The sequence below is a fragment of the Rana temporaria genome, chromosome 2 (assembly GCF_905171775.1).
Source record: "Rana temporaria chromosome 2, aRanTem1.1, whole genome shotgun sequence".
Classification (NCBI taxonomy): domain Eukaryota; kingdom Metazoa; phylum Chordata; class Amphibia; order Anura; family Ranidae; genus Rana; species Rana temporaria.
This window is the reverse complement of record NC_053490.1, coordinates 420,381,124-420,401,143: the sequence shown is the minus strand read 5'-3', so window position 1 is coordinate 420,401,143 and position 20,020 is coordinate 420,381,124. Positions and strand designations below refer to the sequence as shown.

Sequence of the window (20,020 nt, the reverse complement as noted above, 5' to 3'; positions counted from 1 at the left end):
GTTTCCTTAACCTCCCTGGCGGTAAACCCGAGCGTGACTCGGGGTTGGTTTTTTATGCTAGGATCGGTAACCCCGAGTCACGCTCGGGCTGGACGTGCAGAGTGTGCAGCGGCGCGGCTTACCTTTCGCTGGATCCACAGGCAAGTTACTTACCTTGTCCCTGGATCCAGCGATGCCACTCCGCTGTGTGAGCGAGCGGGACCTCGCTCGATTCACAGTCTCCCCGTGTGTCGCCGATCTCCGTTCCCTGCGACGTTACGACGCACGGGAGCGGAGAACGGCGCCAAATTCAAAAACGTAAACAAACACAATACATACAGTATACTGTAATCTTATAGATTACAGTACTGTATGTAAAAAATACACACCCCCCTTGTCCCTAGTGGTCTGCCCAGTGTCCTACATGTACTTTTATATAATAAAAACTGTTCTTTCTGCCTGCAAACTGTAGATTGTCCAAAAGTGTCCCTTTATGTCAAAAATGGTTTTAGATCAGCTAGAAAACGGCGATAATAAATTATAATCACTTGCAGAAATGTGCGATAGCGATTTGTGGGGAAATTCGTCATAAAAAAATAATAATAATGACAGCGACAATTCTGCAACTGAGCACATTTCAGTGATTTTGAGTTGATTACATTATTGAATAATTTTTATTATAATTATATTATTATTTGTTATAATTATTTATAATTATTTATTATATTATAATTTATAATTTTGTTTTAAAAAAAAAATCATACCCGGGATGCCTACAAGACTCTTGCTTGGTCAGATTTAAGTGAGTTATTTCTAAAAATTACAGGCCTACAGAATAAAATGCCAAATTTCCTTGCAAAATAATTGTACCGCTTTTGGTACGTAATTCCAGACAGAATCATACCGCCAGGGAGGTTAAAACTACTCCAATCACCCTCCTACTCTATTCCATGCTATCTAACTCAGATCTTCAATCTCTTCCTCTCTACTGGCATCTTCCCCTCCCCTCTAAAATATACACTGGTCACCCCTCATACTTATAAAAGCCCTTGCTGGACTGAACCAGTCTCATAAACATAAGATGCCATCTCCTTGTTCCTGTTTACCTCCGAATTCTAGAATGCCAATCCTGCAACTGTCTAAGCTGCTACCTCACTAACACTAATTATCCCCCTTCCCTCCCACTAATCCTTCTCCCCTCCCACTATCACATAAATTCCTAATAAAATAAGTTTTACGTTTTTGGTTGTAACATGACAAAATGTGGAAAATTTCAAGGGATATGAATATTTTTTCAAGGCACTGTAAATATGCTACAAGAGAATTATATAGGTATGCAGATAAATTATAAAATTAGTTTTAACGTATAGAAAATGATGATTAGTGTATTTATTGGCGTATAACACTCACTTTTTTACCCTGAAAATAGAGGGTAAACTGTGCTTGTGTGTTAGGCCCTGTACACACGGGCAAGAATCACATCAGGAAAAACCTGTTGTTTTCCCTGAGGAGATTCTTGGCAAGAATCTCTTGCCGCCCGAATGTACACACTGACCTTTCAAAAGAACTGTGGATCTCTTGAAATTCAAGAACACAGTGACGTCATCGCGTACGATGAGCATGCGCTCATCACATTCGATGCCATCGCCGCCATCTTGCTTCACCCTACCTATGCCGTGGAAGCTACCGCGCATGTGTTGAAGTCATTTCAAGCATGCGCGGGTTTCCACGGGGACAGGTAAGTATACACACTCTCAGGTTTCTCGTCGGGAAACAGGCCGACAAGAATCTCGACGAGAAAAAAGAGAGCAAGTTCTCTTTTTCTCGTCGAGATTCTGGCCCGATTTCCTGACAATAAAACTTAAAGCCTCGTACACACGAACGGTTTTCCCGGGAAGAAGCAGTTTTCTTGCTGGTTTTTGCAGAGAAAACCAGTCGTGTGTACGAGGCTTTATATGCAGGGGACTGTGGAAAGTTTTTTTTCCTGAAACTTTCCTCTTAAAGTTAGGCTGCATTCACACCTGAGCGTTTTGTCGCCTGAAGCGCGACGCTCAAATACGCTAGAGAGGGAAAAATACATTCTACCCTATGACCCGAACGACTGAAGCTCAAACAAGTTCCGGACCCTTTTTTGTCGCGCGTATCAGGCGGTTTGGGTGTATTTGAGCGTTTCCATTTCCCATAGAAAGTAATGGAAACGCTCGATTCAAGCGACTTGCGCGACAACGAGCGTTTGCTACGGGCGTTTCGTCGCTTTATCAATAGAACTTTTCACCCAGGCAGAAGATTAAAAAAATCTACCAACATGGCAACAAGTGATGAAAAGATGATGATTTTTCCTATTGGCTAAAATAAAAAACGTCGAAGTACAAAAACGTCGGACGGCGCTGTATGCAAACGCGCAAATAAGCATGAATACGCGCGACAAAACGCCCGAAAAAACGACCGACGCTCAGGTGTGAATGCAGCCTTAGGGTGCGTGTTATACGCCAATAAATGCGGTAATTACAATAGGATATTTTAACAACTTGCTACGTTAGTAACATCATTAGGAATGGAGTAATTGTGAAATCTAATGTGTAAGTTATGCTTTTATAATTTTGTAAAATTTTAAGCTTGTTCTGCTTTATTTTTTAGCTTTTTAAATGTCCTCATTCAAGTGAGGAACCGACACAATGATGTGGTCCCCACCATGGCCCAAGGAGTGATTGAATACAAAGAGAAGTACGGCTTTGACCCATTTGTCAGTAGCAATATCCAGTATTTCCTGGATAGATTCTACACAAGCAGAATTTCTTTCCGTATGCTCATTAATCAACACAGTAAGTAGCTTGTTTGTGCTTAACAACACAACCTATTAGGTTCACCTCACCGTGCTCCAGCTGCTGCTGATAAACGTCTTCCATTTGTGCCAGCTATTTTTTTTATGTAGAGTACATTTTGTACAGACTTGATGTTTGGATTGTTCCCTGGTAACAATAAAGGAAAAACGATTTGAATGTACCTATTAAACACCCTTAACAGATATAGTATTTTGCAGATTGTAATTGTTGATGATAACTACTACTACCTGTTTTTGTATTTATTTACTGGTAGATATATTTTAAAAAGCATATCCCAACTTTTTTTTTTTAAAGGAAAGTTCCCCCACCTGTGTTAAATACTCACATTCACAATCTTCACTGTGCGGCCCGGTGACTTGTTCATTCAAGGACTGCGCAGGCGCAAACTTGACGAAGGAAATCTACGAACCTCGCCCGGCATCCAGGCTCATTCTTTAACATCCACGTGGATTGGAGGATGTTAAAAAAAGAGCCAGGAGGCCGAGCGAGCCGTCCGAACGAAGCGAGGACATGAGGCCGACTGGCCACTTTCCTCTAAATCCACGTCGCCCTGGATGCCGGGCAAGATTCAGAGATTTCTGTCTGCAAGTTTGCGCCTGCGCAGTCCTTAAAGGAACTTTCTCGTTAGCCGGAACCATATTGGCAGATCAGATTGCGCCTGCGCAGGAACTTTCACGATAGCCGGAACCATATCGGCAGATCACCGGTACTGCAAAGCCGCAGGATGGCTGAAATTAGACTGTGCCCAGCTGGTAGGGACATTTTCAGGAGAAAGACAGTAAGGTGCTGGTAAGCCCACACAGTAAAGCTCACCCTGGAATGGGGAGAAAGGTAACTATTTAAGGCCGGCCATAGACAGAGCAAATTTCTTTCCTGCAACCACTGGTTGGCCGTCCCTGCCAGGAGAACACAGTGGTTATTGCTAGCGGCTATAACAGCCACTTGCAATAATTATATGTAAAATCGGACAGGCTGGTTGTATCCATGTTGATCAATCGATCAACTTGGGTACATTCAGCCTGCCCATACATGGTTTGAATCTCGGCCTGTTTTTGCTGAACTGGCCAAGATTTCGAACCATCTATGGCTGGTTTTACTCTGCACTTGGAGGATAAATTAAAGAGCAAATTTTTAGTGTTTTGATTTATTTTTCTTTGGCATAATGCAAGGCTAAAAAGTAGCCCCATCTAGGAAATGTTTCTCAGTTTCTTTAAAGTGTCACATTATAAAAGCTTATGGTTGCCTAATCTCAAAGTTATTGTAAAGGCTCGTTTTACAAAAAAACATGTTATACTTACCTCCTCTGTGTAGTGGTTTTTCATGGATCCTCCTCTTCTCGGGTCTCTCTTTGCTGATCCTAGCTCCTCCCTCCTAATGAGTGTCCCCTTAGCCCAGGGGTGTCAAACTGGCGGCCCTCCAGCTGTTGCAAAACTACAAGTCCCATGAGGCATTGCAAGGCTAACAGTTACAAGCATGACTCTCACAGGTAGAGGCATGATGGAACTTGTAGTTTCGGAACAGCTGGAGGGCCGCCAGTTTGACACCCCTGCCTTAGCCAGAAGCTCGCTATGGTGGCACCTGAGCAGAGTCAGAGCTCCGTGTATCCATTTAGACACAGGGCCCCCGACCTGGCCCTGCCCCCTATCTCCCCTGATTTACTGACTGACTTTGATTAACAGCCGTGGCAGCCAACAGCGCCGCTGCTGTGTCTCAGCCAATCAGGAGAAGTGTTCAGGATAGCGTAGACACTGGCAAAAGATGGGGCTCAGGTAAGTAATTAGGGGGGGGGTGCTGCTACAAACATACGTTTTTTTTTTTTTGTTTTTTTTTTATCTTGATGCATTTGGACAAAAAAAACTTCCAATATAAAACTTCTAAGAACAATAGTTGAATAGTAAGTAATATACCATAAAGCTGTGCATAAATAATCTGTGCAGTGAAGCCTCTATATGCAATAACCAGAAGCCAAAGAAGAAAAAAGTGTATGAACACAAGTTGATTACAATAAGCAATTGACCGGGCAGTTAGCCACGGAAAAAAATAAAAAAGCGAAAAAATGCATAAAAGAAAAATATAGTTATGTGTGAATAGTCCAATAGTAGTGCATACAAATATTGTACAAAGTACTGTCCAGCAAAATAATTAGATAACAACAGAATTTTTTATTTTTATTTTTTAAATTGGTTAATTAAGTAGAAAAAATTCTCATAACAAGTTCATTCTCTGTGAAAAACTCCAAAGTGACTTGGTGTAGTAGAATCAGGTAATCAAGTGACTTGCGTGCTCCTCCGCCTGGGTCCCCATTTACCAGATGTCAACACCCCTACGGGGGTAAATGGCGTGTAGTGTCTGAAACTGCTGTAGTCCTGAAGCTTCTCCCCGTCAGCTTACCTCCGACCTTCCCGCTACATATTATTCTGTGTTCCCAAGTCCTGAGCGAGGGGCTGGTATGATGGTAACAGTTCCTCAGCAATGAATCCTCATAGGAAGAGACAATGGCTCCAATAGTGTAGTACCAAAAAGTTTATTTAAAAAAAATAAGGTACATAAATGAGGTATTCCAGCATCAAACCGTAAACAGCTGTTAATATCCCCAATACATACACTAAAAAAAACATGGGTTGAATGAGCGTGTCGGAGACAATGGGCTAGATTCAAGTACAGTTGCACATTTTTTACGGAGGCGCAGTAACTCCGTAAATTGCGTGTGCGTGCCGGCAAAATGCCCGGCGTAAGCGCGCAATTTAAATGATCCCGTAGGGGGCGGGAATCATTTAAATTAGGCACGTTCCCGTGCCGATCGTAGAGCGCATGCTCCGTCGGGAAACTTTCCCGACGTGCATTGCGGCAAATCATGTCGCAAGGACGTCATGTGCTTCAAAGTGAACGTGAATGGCGTCCAGCGACATTCACGAATCACTTATGCAAACTACGTAAATTTGAAATTTCGCGACGCGAACAACGGGTATACGTAACATTGGCTGCCCCTGCTAATAGCTAATAGCAGGGGCAGCCTTACGCGAAAGACGCCGTACGGAAACGACGTAAACTGCGTACGCAGGGCTCGCGCAACGTTGTGAATCGGCGTTAGTATGCAATTTGCATGCTATACGTTGAGCACAACGGGAACGCCACCTAACGGCCATCGCAAGAATGCAGCCTAAGATATGCGGGCATAAGGCCTGAATCAGGAGCATTCGTTACGCCGGGACAAGTAAGCAGTTGCGCCTGTGTAACTATGGTTACACAGGCACAATTGCTTCTTGAATCCAGCCCAATGTCTAATGACAAAAAGCTTAAGGCGGAGTCGCGCACACACGCGTTACGTTATTTCTGGGTTGTGAGGAGATCGGGTGGAACGCAGCTTGGGACGCACGCGCGTTATCCCGGCCTCCGACACGCTCATTCAACCCAGGATTTTTTAGTGTAGGTAAGGAGTCCAATTGACCTCTTATTAGCATGCCACAATTCTGGCATGACAATATGCAGATTAAATAAGTTATTAAAAAAAAATCATACAAAAATAAAAATGTATTTATTTATATTTATTTATTGAAGGGTAAGAATGAATCTAAGGATCCATTCAGATTGGTGCAATGTATTGAGATGCATGACAATGGAAGGTTTGTTGCACTGTGACAGCCTCTTGCCTCCAAACCCCAAATACAAATAGTATAAGAGGCTGAAAAAATGGTAAAAAGAAGAATAAAACACTTAGCTGGGCCCCGGCACTTCCCAAAAGCACCAGTGAAGTTACCATACCCCACAGCTGCCTCCCGTGAAGCTGGGCTTTCGAAATCCTGCAAGAATGCTTTTCAGCACATTGCAACAACTTGCAGTGCACATTCCTGATATCTGTTTAGGACCATTTCCCCTTGTCTTGGCTTGCCTACTTGGTAATCAGCTTGCAAGGAAACAGCTAGCCTCACATGTACAATTTGATCTTATTCTTTGGAAGATCTCCTATTACAGAGTGATTGACTTATGTTGCTGGATTGCAAAGGACAATCTAAGGACTTCTGATAACAGTACGCATGGAAAAATTGTCTCCTATTTCCAAACAGATTACCTGTGAAACAGTTTATTCATTAAAAGTTGTATTTTGGCCAAGATGGTATTTGAAGATAGCATGAGTTACAGTAATATTCCCTGTTAAGAATAATTCCTAATGGGCAAATGAATGTCGTATGCTATGAGAGTTTACTATGTTTTATATGGTTAAAGATTAGCTTGTAATATCTTAACATTAAAACCACTATCTGTAATTAATATCTAATTTACGCCTAGTTACCGGTGCTACTGTTTGGTACACACACCATTTTCATTTCCTATGTAGATTGTATTGTGGAGCTGACATGTCTTTATACTGCATTCATAGAGCCAGCTGAAAAGTTTGATCTGTCCATCATCTAGACCAGGGGTCTCAAACTGTTGGCCCTCTAGCTGTTGCAAAGCTACAAGTCCCATCACGCCTCTGCCTGTGGGAATCATGCTTTTAACTGACAGCCTTGCAATGCTTGATGGGATCTGTAGTTTTGCAACAGCTGGAGGGCTGCCAGTTTGAGACCCCTGACCTAGACACTCAGAGACCTGTGCTGCAGGTTGGCTATAGAACAGGAAGATCTCACACATCGAATGATGAGCAGACCAAAAAGCCTGGGCTGTCTTATTAGTTGTGCATTGAGATTTGCATTTTTGGGGCCCAGGCCCTTCGCCTCACAATGTAACACAGACACTTGGTGCTTAGGCACTTAGATTATCAAAGAATGTAGATTATTTTACTTCAAAGTCTGATTGATGTATAATCGTATCTGTTCATATTACAGCTCTTCTGTTCGGAGGGGACATTAATCCTGCCCATCCCAAGCATATAGGCAGCATTGATCCTTCCTGCAATGTACCAGAGGTAGTAAAAGGTAAGATCTCCACAAATGTTTTGGGGTGAGATATCCCTCTTCAAAGTGCTGACGTATACAGGGAGTGCAGAATTATTAGGCAAATTAGTATTTCTCAAGTCGTCTTCCAGGACGGCACCTTGAGAGTAGACTGGCTCCACCTCACAGGAAACACAATCAGAAAGAGGTTTAAAAGCCCTGCCCCTCCCCGTGCACCTCAGTTATTGATTGTGTTTCCCCCAGCGAAACGGTTTATTATTTTCTTCTAAAGACCTAAGGCCTGGGGCTGGTGGTCCCCCTCCGGGTACTGAGCAGTGGGTCCTGGGAGGCCGTCCCTGCTTCAGCTAAGGGTGTAATGCCCGTCCCGGGGGGTTTCCCCGTGTGATTAGGGGGGGGAGGAAGAATTGCAAACAATACCCCCCCTTCTTTCCTTTCTGTAGGAATCCCTGGGATAGTGGCTATCCCAGTACTCCTACATGGCCATGTTCCCTCCCCCAGAACCCCTTACCTGCTGGGCGGGTGTGAGGGCTTCCTCAGCGTGGGCTCCGGTGTGCGGTCCTCCCGGGGAAATTTTCGAATGGAGCCAGCAGTCGACACCGCGTCACAGGCGGCGCGCGGTGATGACGAGTTTCCGCTTCCGGTCTTCACCAAAATGGCGGCCGCCAGCAGCGTTGGCTCCTCGCTGTTTACACTGCAGCAAGGAGGAGAGTGGCGCCTGTACGACTTCGCTATGGAGCGCGAGGATCGTTCGTCAGCAACCGCTGCCGAGGACACCACCAAGGGTGAGTCTGCCTCAGAATGTCAGGGGGGCATATTGGACTGGGTCCTCTCCTCCCCCCCCCCCCCCCCCTCTCCTCACACACTTGTATGGACTGTGATATATTTTTCTCTCCCCTTACAGGGGAGGAGGTTTCTGCCCAGGGGGAAGCTGCTAATCTCTCCTTAAAACACACTTCCAAAACCAAGAGGTGTGGTAACTGTAGCGTAAAGCTGGCTGCAGATTACTCCAAACTTCTTTGTGCCAAATGCATACAAAAGCTTGCGGGAAAGGAAACTTCCCTTATTATGAAAGAATTTACTAACTGTCCAGTCCCAAATGCTTTCCACATTAAAGGAATTTAAGGACGCCTTAAAAAATAGGGATCCTGAGCCCCTAGCAGCCGGCCCCTCTTCTCAAGAGAGCTCATCCACCCCAGGGCCACGAGTTTCCAGGGCTAGGGAGTCTCTCCTATCCGACACCGAGGATTCAGAGGCTCCAGAAGATGGGGTGATTGATAGTCATACTGAGGATGAGGATGCCAGATCAGGCAAATACATTTTTTCTGCAGACATGGGGGGTCTGCTGTCTGCTGTCAATGCCTCTGAAGGGATCCAGCAGCCAGCAGAGCTGGTGTCGGCTCAGGACAGAATGTACCAGGGTCTAGCAAAACCCCAGCCAAAGGTTATCCCAGTCCATCAGTCGCTTAAAGATATAGTTCTGAGGGAATGGGCTGAGCCTGAAAAGAAACTGCTAAGGTACAAGACCTGGAAGAGGCGCTGTCCCTTTAAGGAGGAATTGGAAAATACATTTTTTAAAATTCCTAAATTAGATGCATCCCTAGCCCAACTCTCCAGGCAGTCTGACCTCTCGTTTGAGGATGCAGGGAACTTAAAGGATTCCTTAGACAGGCGGGCAGACACCTCCCTTCGCAGGGCCTGGGAGGCTAATGCGGCCGCCCTTGGACCCGCTTTGGCCTCTTCCTGCATCGCTAGGAATGCAGATACCTGGTTAACCAGACTTCTGGAGCATGTACCTCAGACCTCCAAGTTTAAAGAAATTAGAGATTCTCTTACAGTCATAGGCAGTGCGGTAGCCTATCTTGCAGATGCATCGATTGAAACAGTCCGATCCTCTGCTAAGACGGGTGCTCTCGTCAACGCCGCCAGAAGGGCGGTATGGCTCAAGACGTGGGAAGGTGATCTTGCCTCCAAGACCCGTCTATGTGCCCTGCCCTTTGAAGGCACTCTTCTCTTTGGGGCAGGACTTGATCAAGCTCTAACAAGGGCCTCAGAAAAGGGGAAACGGTTCCCCCCAAAACCTAGACCTAACAGGAGAAGATTTTTTCGAGGCTCCCAGAATAAAAACCGACCTTCTGACCGAAGATCGGCCTTTAATAAGCGATGGATCGCGGGAAAGGATAAGCCAAAAGGGGGTATCCTTTTCCCCGATCCCAAACCCGCAGGTAAGGACTCCAAGTGACTTAAGAGTCGGGGGAAGACTCTCCCAATTTTTTCCAGCCTGGGAGAGTATAACGCGGAGTCCTCACATTTTGCAAATAGTGAGGGAGGGTTACAGATTGGAATTCCGCCAACTTCCCCCCCCAAAATTTCTCCTCACTCATCTACCCCAAGATCCCCTCAAGGCAGCTGCCCTTCTGGGAAATGTGACAGATCTAGCTCAGCAGGGAGTCATAGTCCCAGTTCCGCCAGGACAACAGGGTCAGGGGGTGTACTCACATATTTTCATGGTGCCCAAACCTTCGGGGAAGTTTCGATTGATCATAAATTTAAGACCTTTAAATACCTTTCTCCTCTACAAGAAGTTCCGCATGGAAAACATTTACAGTCTCAAGGGACTGTTGTTAGAAGGAGTCTTTATGATAACCATAGACCTGAGGGACGCCTACCTCCATGTCCCAATCTTCGGGGACCATCAGAGGTTCCTCTGATTTGCCATTGCCTCCCCTCAGGGGATTCAGCACTGGCAGTTCACCGCACTCCCCTTTGGTCTGGCCTCCAGCCCAAGGGTTTTCACGAAGGTCCTGGCAGAGGTGGTCGCCTTTCTACACCTGAAGGGGATCTCCCTTGTCCCCTACCTGGACGACCTACTGCTTTTCAACCCCAGCCGAGAGCTTCTTCTCTCGGATCTGGCCACCGTCCTGACTACTCTGGAATCTTTGGGATGGATTGTAAACAGAGAAAAATCTTCTCTCCTCCCAGAACAGAGAAAAATGTATCTGGGGTTCCTGATAGATTCCGTAGAGAAAAAGCTGGTTCTTCCCGAGGACAAGATCCAGAGACTCGGGTCAGTGGTCAGGTCCGTCATGGGTTCAATAGAAATTTCCCTCAGGCAGATCATGAGGTTACTGGGACTGATGACCTCATGCATCCCAGAGGTCCCATGGGCCCAGCTTCATTACAGAACCCTGCAGGCCTTCCTGCTCTCCTCCTGGGACGGGAAGGACTCATCCCTAGACTCCAGGGTCAGCATCCCGGAATCTGTAAAATGCACACTGGGGTGGTGGCTCATTCCTCAGAATTTGGAGGAAGGCCTCCCATGGAACCAGACAAATCCTCTCAGGATAACCACGGATGCCAGCTCCTGGGGGTGGGGAGCCCACATGTCGGGTCTCCAGGCCCAGGGGTCCTGGGATCGACAACAAAGCAGGTCCTCTTCCAACTTCCGCGAATTATTAGCGGTCGGGAAGGCCTTGGAGGCGTTCGAGGAGAGAGTCATAAACCAAGAAATACAGATTCTCTCCGACAACGCAACCACGGTGGCGTTCATAAATCACCAGGGAGGCACCAGGTCCCGTTCTCTCCTAAGGCTGTCCTTAGAAATTCTGGGTTGGGCAGAACAGAGAGTCCTCTCCCTTTCAGCAATCCACATCAGGGGAGTCCTAAACCTAGAAGCGGACTTTCTAAGCCGCCAACCCATCCTCCAGGGGGAGTGGGAATTAAATCGAGAAGTCTTCGACTGGGTTCGACATCGTTTCGGCAACCCAGAAATAGACCTCTTCGCGAACAGGAAGAACAGGAAGGTAGAAAGATTCTTCTCCCTCTCCCGGGATCAGGGATCGGAGGGTGTGGACGCGTTGGCCCAGGCCTGGACATTTCATCTGGCCTATGCCTTCCCTCCCCTGAGTCTGATCCCAAGGGTCCTACAGAAACTGAGTCGCTCACGAGGGAAGCTGATCCTGATCGCTCCCCGGTGGCCCAAAAGAGCTTGGTTCCCAATGTTAGAACGTTGGTCAGTTCTTCCCCCCCTTCCTCTCCCGGTCTGAGTGGACCTTCTGCGGCAGGGACCGATCTTTCACCCAGAGCCCGACTTTTTCACTCTGACGGCCTGGTACTTGAGAGGTGGAACCTGCAGCGGAGAGGATGTTCGGAGAAGGTAATAAATACCCTTTTGGCTAGTCATAAGGAGGTCACTAGAAAGATCTATGCTAAGACCTGGGGGTTTTTTTCACGCTGGTGTACAGCAAGGCAAGCCCCACTACCTGAAATATCTGTCATCCTGGAATTTCTCCAGGAAGGAGTTGATCTAGGACTAGCCACAAGAACCTTAAGAGTACAAGTAGCCGCCTTGTCCTAATTTTTAGACAAGAGGCTGGCCCTGGATCCGCTGATCAAGAGGTTCCTGTCGGCTAGGGATAGGTTATCCCCTATTCAAATCTCCAGGGTTCCCCCCTGGGACCTCACCTTGGTACTAGACCATTTATCCAAACCTCCGTTTGAACCGATAGACAGCATTCCGGTTAGGCTGTTGACATTTAAATTCTCCTTTCTTCTGGCTATTACTACGGCCAAAAGAATAGGAGACATGCAAGCGCTCTCAATCAAAGAGCCTTATTTTCGTCTTTTTGAAGACAGGGTAGTCCTAAGTCAGGACCCCCTGTACCTACCTAAGGTGGCAACGAAATTTCATAGGTCACAAGAAATTATTCTTCCTTCATTTTGCGCAAATCCACAGAACGAAAGGGAAAAGACCTTCCACTGTTTGGATGTAAGACGCTGTTTGTTAAGTTATTTGGAAAGGGTGAGCGAGTTCAGACGCTCATCTCACTTGCTAATTAATTTTTCAGGACAGAAAAAGGGTTGCCAAGCATCTAGAGCCTCTATATCTAGGTGGATAAGACAGGCAATTTCATTAGCATACATTAAGGCTGGCAAAACAGTACCTAAAGTCAAGGCACATTCCACGAGATCTATAGCAACCTCCTGGGCAGAGAGAGCAGGAGTTTCAGTGGAACAAATCTGTAGATCAGCAACGTGGTCAAGCCAGAACACCTTTCTCAAACACTACCGAGTGGAACTTCTGTCACCCCAAGACTTGACGTTTGGCAGAAGAATCCTGCAGGCAGTTGTCCCGCCCTAAGGTAGGCCTGAGGGTTACTTGCTTATCTCTCAAGGTGCCGTCCTGGAAGACGACTTGAGAAAATACCAGTTACACTTACGGTAGCTGTTTTTCTGTAAGTCTTACAGGACGGCAGGCCTATTTCCCACCCTGAGGAATTCATATGGTTTGTATTTTTATATACTGGTTCCCGTGCTCTAATGGTGGTTACTTTATCACTAACTGAGGTGCACGGGGAGGGGCTGGGCTTTTAAACCTCTTTCTGATTGTGTTTCCTGTCAGGTGGAGCCAGTCTACTCTCAAGGTGCCGTCCTGTAAGACTTACAGAAAAACAGCTACCGTAAGTGTAACTGGTATTTTTGACCACATCATCCTCTTTATGCATGTTGTCTTACTCCAAGCTGTATAGGCTCGAAAGCCTACTACCAATTAAGCATATTAGGTGATGTGCATCTCTGTAATGAGAAGGGGTGTGGTCTAATGACACCCTATATCACCCTATATCAGGTGTGCAGAATTATAAGTCAACTTCCTTTCCTTTGGCAAAATGGGTCAAAAGAAGGACTTGACAGGCTCAGAAAAGTCAAAAATAGTGAGATATCTTGCAGAGGGATGCAGCACTCTTAAAATTGCAAAGCTTCTGAAGCGTGATCATCGAACAATCAAGCGTTTCATTCAAAATAGTCAACAGGGTCGCAAGAACCTTTTAGAATAACCATGGCGCAAAATAACTGCCCATGAACTGAGAAAAGTCAAGCGTGCAGCTGCCAAGATGCCACTTGCAACTAATTTGGCCATATTTCAGAGCTGCAACATCACTGGAGTGCCCAAAAGCACAAGGTGTGCAATACTCAGAGACATGGCCAAGGTAAGAAAGGCTGAAAGACGACCACCACTGAACAAGACACATAAGCTGAAACGTCAAGACTGGGCCAAGAAATATCTCAAGAATGATTTTTCTAAGGTTTTATGGACTGCTGAAATGAGTGTGAGTCTTGATGGGCCAGATGGATCGGCCCGTGGCTGGATTGGTAAAGGGCAGAGAGCTCCAGTCCGACTCAGACGCCAGCAAGGTGGAGGTGGAGTACTGGTTTGGGCTGGTATCATCAAAGATGAGCTTGTGGGGCCTTTTCGGGTTGAGGATGGAGTCAAGCTCAACTCCCAGTCCTACTGCCAGTTTCTGGAAGACACCTTCTTCAAGCAGTGGTACAGGAAGAAGTCTGCATCCTTCAAGAAAAACATGATTTTCATGCAGGACAATGCTCCAGCACACGCGTCCAAGTACTCCACAGCGTGGCTGGCAAGAAAGGGTATAAAAGAAGAAAAACTAATGACATGGCCTCCTTGTTCACCTGATCTGAACCCCATTGAGAACCTGTGGTCCATCATCAAATGTGAGATTTACAAGGAGGGAAAACAGTACACCTCTCTGAACAGTGTCTGGGAGGCTGCGGTTGCTGCTGCACGAAATGTTGATGGTGAACAGATCAAAACACTGACAGAATCCATGGATGGCAGGCTTTTGAGTGTCCATGCAAAGAAAGGTGGCTATATTGGTCACTGATTTGTTTTTGTTTTGTTTTTGAATATCAGAAATGTATATTTGTGAATGTTCAGATGTTATATTGGTTTCACTGGTAAAAATAAATAATTGAAATGGGTATATATATTTTTTTTTGTTAAGTTGCCTAATAATTATGCACAGTAATAGTAGTCACCTGCACACACAGATATCCCCCTAAAATAGCTAAAAACTAAAAAAAAAAAAAAAACTACTTCCAAAAATATTCAGCTTTGATATTAATGAGTTTTTTGGGTTCATTGAGAACATGTTTGTTGTTCAATAATAAAATGAATCCTCAAAAATACAACTTGCCTAATAATTCTGCACTACCTGTATAGTCGTGCGGCGGTCCGGGCATGATTAAGGAGGTTTGGGCTCCCTCCAGTCATCTGCCCTTTATCTATTCATCAGAATACATGTGCTCCCACTGTGGAGACTCTTCAAATTTAGAGTTAGGGTCTGCAGGATACAGGGTGCCTTGGTGGGGTCTGCATTATACAGGGTGCCTTGGTAGGGTCTGCAGGATACGGGGTGCCTTGGTAGGTTCTGCAGGATACAGGGTGCCTTGGTAGGGTCTGCAGGATACAGGGTGCCTTGGTAGGGTCTGCAGGATACAGGGTGCCTTGGTAGGGTCTGCAGGATACAGGGTGCCTTGGTAGGGTCTGCAGGATACAGGGTGCCTTGGTAGGGTCTGCAGGATACAGGGTGCCTTGGCGGGGCCTGCAGCTTACACATTTATTTGCAAATGTGTGCAACTAGGCCCCTGTTTTTAACGCATACCATTGGACAGGTTAATTTGGTTGGTCGCTGGCTGGTTGGTAAGTTGAGCTTGGAAATTCTTTGGTTTTATTTGACAGGATACCTATTGTGCTATGAATGTGAAGTGATAATAGGGGGCGCTGTGACTACTAATTAAATAAAATCCTAAGGCCTCGTACACACGACCGAACATGTCTGCTGAAACTGGTCCGCGGACCAGTTTCAGCAGACATGTTCGGTCGTGTGTACGGCCGACCGGACAGGTTTCCAGCGGACATTTGTCCAGCCAACCGTTTTCCGGAGGACAAATGTTTCTTAGCATGCTAAGAAACATGTCCGCTGGAAGCCTGTCTGTCGGATATGTTCGGTCGTCTGTACAGACTCACCGTACATGTCCGATCGCCCGCCATCCCTCGCATGCGTCGAAGTGATTCGACGCATGCGTGGAAGCATTGAACTTCCAGGGCCGCGCACGTCGCCGCGGCGACGGCGCGGCCACGTCACCGCGTATCGTGTACGCGCGGATTTCTGTCTGATGGTGTGTACAACCATCAGACAGAAATCTCTGGGCGGACATGTCCGCTGAAAACGGTCCGGGGGACCGTTTTCAGCGGACAGTCCGTCCGTCTGTATGAGGCCTTAGTGTACCAATTTGTGGACAGATGCAATAATACACAATGAATAACAACACACACACACATATATATATATATATATATATATATATATATATATATATATACAAAGTGGAATTCTATAACTAATAAAGATGAAAATAGTCCATATTTCTCAGTGAATATTTCAAAATAAAACGTGATGAGTTCAATCAATAGGTGTAGATATCCTCCACCGCTTATAAACATCCAACAACGCCCAACATGCTCTTGTAAAATAACCTGCTTACCAAACACCCACAAACTCTTTAGCCAAAAAGAAGGTCAAAATTAGCTTGTGCTGCAATTTTGCCGCCTGGTGCGGAATCTCGGACTATCCAACAGTGTGCTCTCCTCTCCACCACAACAGGTACATGAGTTGAGAAAAGACAAGGAGGATCCAATAGCGTAAAATTGCTTGGTTTATTAAAACATCAATAGTAAATAAAAATTGCTTGCTTACATTGATAAGCGCCTGTATCCCGGCACTAGATGGTAACGCGTGTGTGCTCGGATGGATGCCGCGATATGCCCTGCTCACGCTGTGAATCGGTGTGCTTTCCACCGCCGCTGGAGACAAAACCGGAAGCTGGGACCCGGAAGTGACGTTACCGAAAGGCGTGACCAGAAGGATAGTATCGCTTCCTGATGACGTAGTGGTACGCAATGTACGTTGAGACGCCTTCTGGTCACGTCACTTCCGGTTCCCAGTCTGAATTGTTTTTTGTACGTGATACTGATCCAGATGGCCACAATAACATAGTATTCTGTGTGATTTAGAGGTGACATTCTCAATTCTTTTATCTTGTCCCTTCCTGCTAATAAATAGTCAACAAAAAATGTTTTTTAGTTGTAGTTAGATGCACGGCAAAAGTCCTAACCATCTAGCCAAGGTGCTGCCAAATCAGTTTTACTTTGTTATGCTGCAGTTTTGCTATAGCAATATTAACTGATCTTTCTTTCAACAGATGCCTATGATACGGCAAAGATGCTGTGTGAGCAATACTACTTTTCTGCACCTGAGTTGAAAATTGAAGAATTCAATGGTAAATAGTTTTTTTTGTATTCGCAGCTCCAAACAATAGGTGTAAATAGCAATGGCAATATCTGACTATTATTAAAAATAATATTATCTGTTCAAGTTCAAAGTTTTAAATTAACCTTATAGGGTAACTGTAGCAGTCTTTTCTGAGGTCTCAGTGCTGTGCCTAATTTTAATGGTTGTCGGAAAGATATCTTCGTGGCTTTACTGGTAAATCCCCTAAATGACTGCAGATCACGAGGGTTGGCTTATAATCTTTCAACAGACTTGGGCAACAGGACACAAGACTGATGTGTCGTGTACACACTCTATTTCACTCATTAAACCTTAAAGCTTGAGTTCACCCAATTGCTTTTTTTTTCTATTTTCCCCTTAGATTCCTGCTCATTGTGTCTAGTGGAATCGGCTATTTGTTTTAAAATATGATCCGTACTTACCCGTTTTCGAGATGCATCTTCTCCGTCGCTTCCGGGTATGGGTCTTTGGGAGCGGGTGTTCCTTCTTGATTGACTGACTGGGAACTGTGTGTATCCCAGAGATCAGCCGCCCATTCACAAAGCGCCGCGAGACTTGCGCATGCTTAGTAGGAAACAGGCAGTGAAGCCGCAAGGCTCCACTGCCTGTTTCCCTTAGTGAGGATGGTGGCGCCGGGACCTGCCGCGGTCGAGGGATTGGCCTCGGGGGGCGACATCGCAGGCGCCTAGGACAGGTAAGTGTCCTTATAAAAAGTTAGCAGCTACAGTGTTTGTAGCTGCTGACTTTAAAAAAAAAATCTCGGGGAGATATATGGGGTTTATAAAAAATAAATAAACATACATACATACTCATGTATGCGCTGCAGCATCGGTGTGATGCTGCAACTCTCCCATGTCAGCTCTAAGCTCGAGAACTGAGCAATCACATGTGCGCTGATTGCTCAGTTCTCAGTCCATTTAGAGTGGAGAGCGGTGACTGCCAATCACCGCTCTCCGCCTCCAGAGCTGACAGAAGCACTGAAGGTTTGAGGGGAAGGATGCAGCTGCCTTCAGCTCTCAGCTACGTGTGAGAGCCAGGGTCAACTGTCAATCAATTAGCTGGGAGGAACCCGACACTATTGTCAGGATCCTTCCAGAGCCTGGAGTACCTCTGCCACATCAGCTGGCAACAAGCAATAGCTCGCTATAAGCTGGCTCTGGGTCACAGGAGAGCAAAAATAGGTGCACTTTTGTAATCCACAAGAGAAGTATGCCCAAAAAAACGTTGCCCATACTTCCCTTTTAAAGTTTTTAAATGCTCTGGCTCAGCAAAGACCATGTGATGCTATTACAAAAACAGTGGCAGTTACATTCACTTTCCACTAGTCCGTGTAATACATCTCCTAGAATTATGACTTCTGGGAACATGTTATCAATTTTAAACAAATGATGTGTCCATCCCACACACAAGCCTCTCCCCTTAGTATCTGGGGTGCACAGTTAAGAGTGGCAGCCCCAGATACTACTTGGCGAGAATAAAGGCCAGCATTCCATGTAAAATATAGCTCTGTTGCTGCGAAAACAGCAGTTGCCAACACAGTTTAAAGGCACGCAAATTCTTTGTCTTGTCTTGTCTTGTGCGCCTTCCTTATGTACATTGGTAACTGCTGTTTTTACGGTAAGAGAGCTATATTTTACATGAAGAGCTGTCACATAATGAGGCAATTTTAACAGAGAAAATGACAAATGATGACCCAAATTATTTTAATATTGCAACTTGATTTACAAAATTTCTTAGCTGCTCTAAGACCTCATGCACACTGGGCATAAAAATGCTGCGTATACAGGCATTTGGCATTTCTTCTTTTAACCTGTAGATGAAACCCTACGTTAGTCTGTGGGGTTGATTTACTAAAACTGGAGAGTGCAAAATCTGTTGCAGCTCTGCACAGAAACCAATCAGCTTCCAGGTTTTTTGTCAAAGCTTAACTCAACCAAGCTGAAGTTAGAAGCTGATTGGCAACCATGCAGAGCTGCACCAGATTTTGCACTCTCCACTTTTAGTGGGCTCTTACAGGCATATTTGTAGAGGAGCGTTTACCGCCTTAGAAAAAAAAAACACCACAGGTGCAATTTTGAGAGGTGCTTTCGGGTGTCCGGTCTGCTATGGATTTTAAGGGCAACCCCCACACCAAAAAAAACACTCCCCCCTTTCCTGACCTGACGGGCTGCATGCTTGGATAGGCGTCTGGTATGGATTGGGGGGGGACCATATACTGTTTTTTTCTTTTGGCGTGGGTGTTTCCCTTATAAAACATACCAGATCAAAGGCCCCTGTAAAACGCCGTTTTATTTTTTTTTACCTATTGGCGTGGGGTCACCCCATCAAGATTCATACCAGACTCAAAGAGCCTGGTATTGTTGGATCAAAGTCAGACCCCGTTCACTGAAGTCACATTGAAGTCGGACAAGAAGACGTAGGATAAAGTCAGAGCTGAAGTCGTCCGACTTCCATGTCGAAGCAGTAATAACCCGGCCTAAATTTTAAGCCTCTCACGCACGTATGGGATTTCCCGTTGGAAATCCCAAATGGAAAGCCAAGAACCTGCTTGGTTCAGTCTTCCCCCTACACACGGCCGGTTTTCCCGACAGGAAAACTGTGATGGAGCTTTGGTCGGCTATCCCGGTCGTGTGTATGTCCGGCGGATTTTGAGCAGTTTTCTCGTTGGAAAAACTGCGAGGAGCATACACACAGCCGGGATTCCCGGCCAAAAGCTCTCCTCACAGTTTTCCGTCAGGAAAACCGATCGTGTGTTCGAGGCTTTACTGTCAAAGTTTGGTGCACCTGTGAAGCCTCGTACACGCGACCGAGGAACTCGACGGGCGAAACACATCGTTTTCCTCTTCGAGTTCCTTGTTAGGCTGTCGAGGAACTCGACAAGGCAAGTTTCTCCATTCCCGTCGAGGAAAAAGAAGACATGCTCTCTTTTTGGCTCGATGGGATCATCGACAGTTTCCTCGTCAAAATGTACACACGACTGGTTTCCTCTGCAAAAAAAACAATCCCAGCAAGTTTCTTGCTGGTTTTTGCCGAGAAACTCAGTCGTGTGTATGAGGCCTGACAGGATGAATAAAATTAAGAGTTTTCAATAACACAGCAGCATCCCCACATGGGGGATAACCAACATTAGAGGTCATTTATTTTTACAAAGCAA

The 20,020-nt window shown here is 45.7% G+C and overlaps 1 protein-coding gene across 1 annotated transcript in view; it reads left to right on the top strand.

The window, feature by feature from the left end:
- The window catches only part of PDK3 (pyruvate dehydrogenase kinase 3), a 122,513-nt gene that overhangs the window by 70,678 nt on the left and 31,815 nt on the right, over positions 1-20,020 (top strand). The window contains exons 4-6 of the mRNA XM_040338208.1: positions 2,617-2,801; positions 7,649-7,738; positions 16,778-16,855. Of these exons, the coding sequence (XP_040194142.1) occupies positions 2,617-2,801; positions 7,649-7,738; positions 16,778-16,855 (353 nt within the window). The remainder of the gene's footprint in view (positions 1-2,616; positions 2,802-7,648; positions 7,739-16,777; positions 16,856-20,020) is intronic.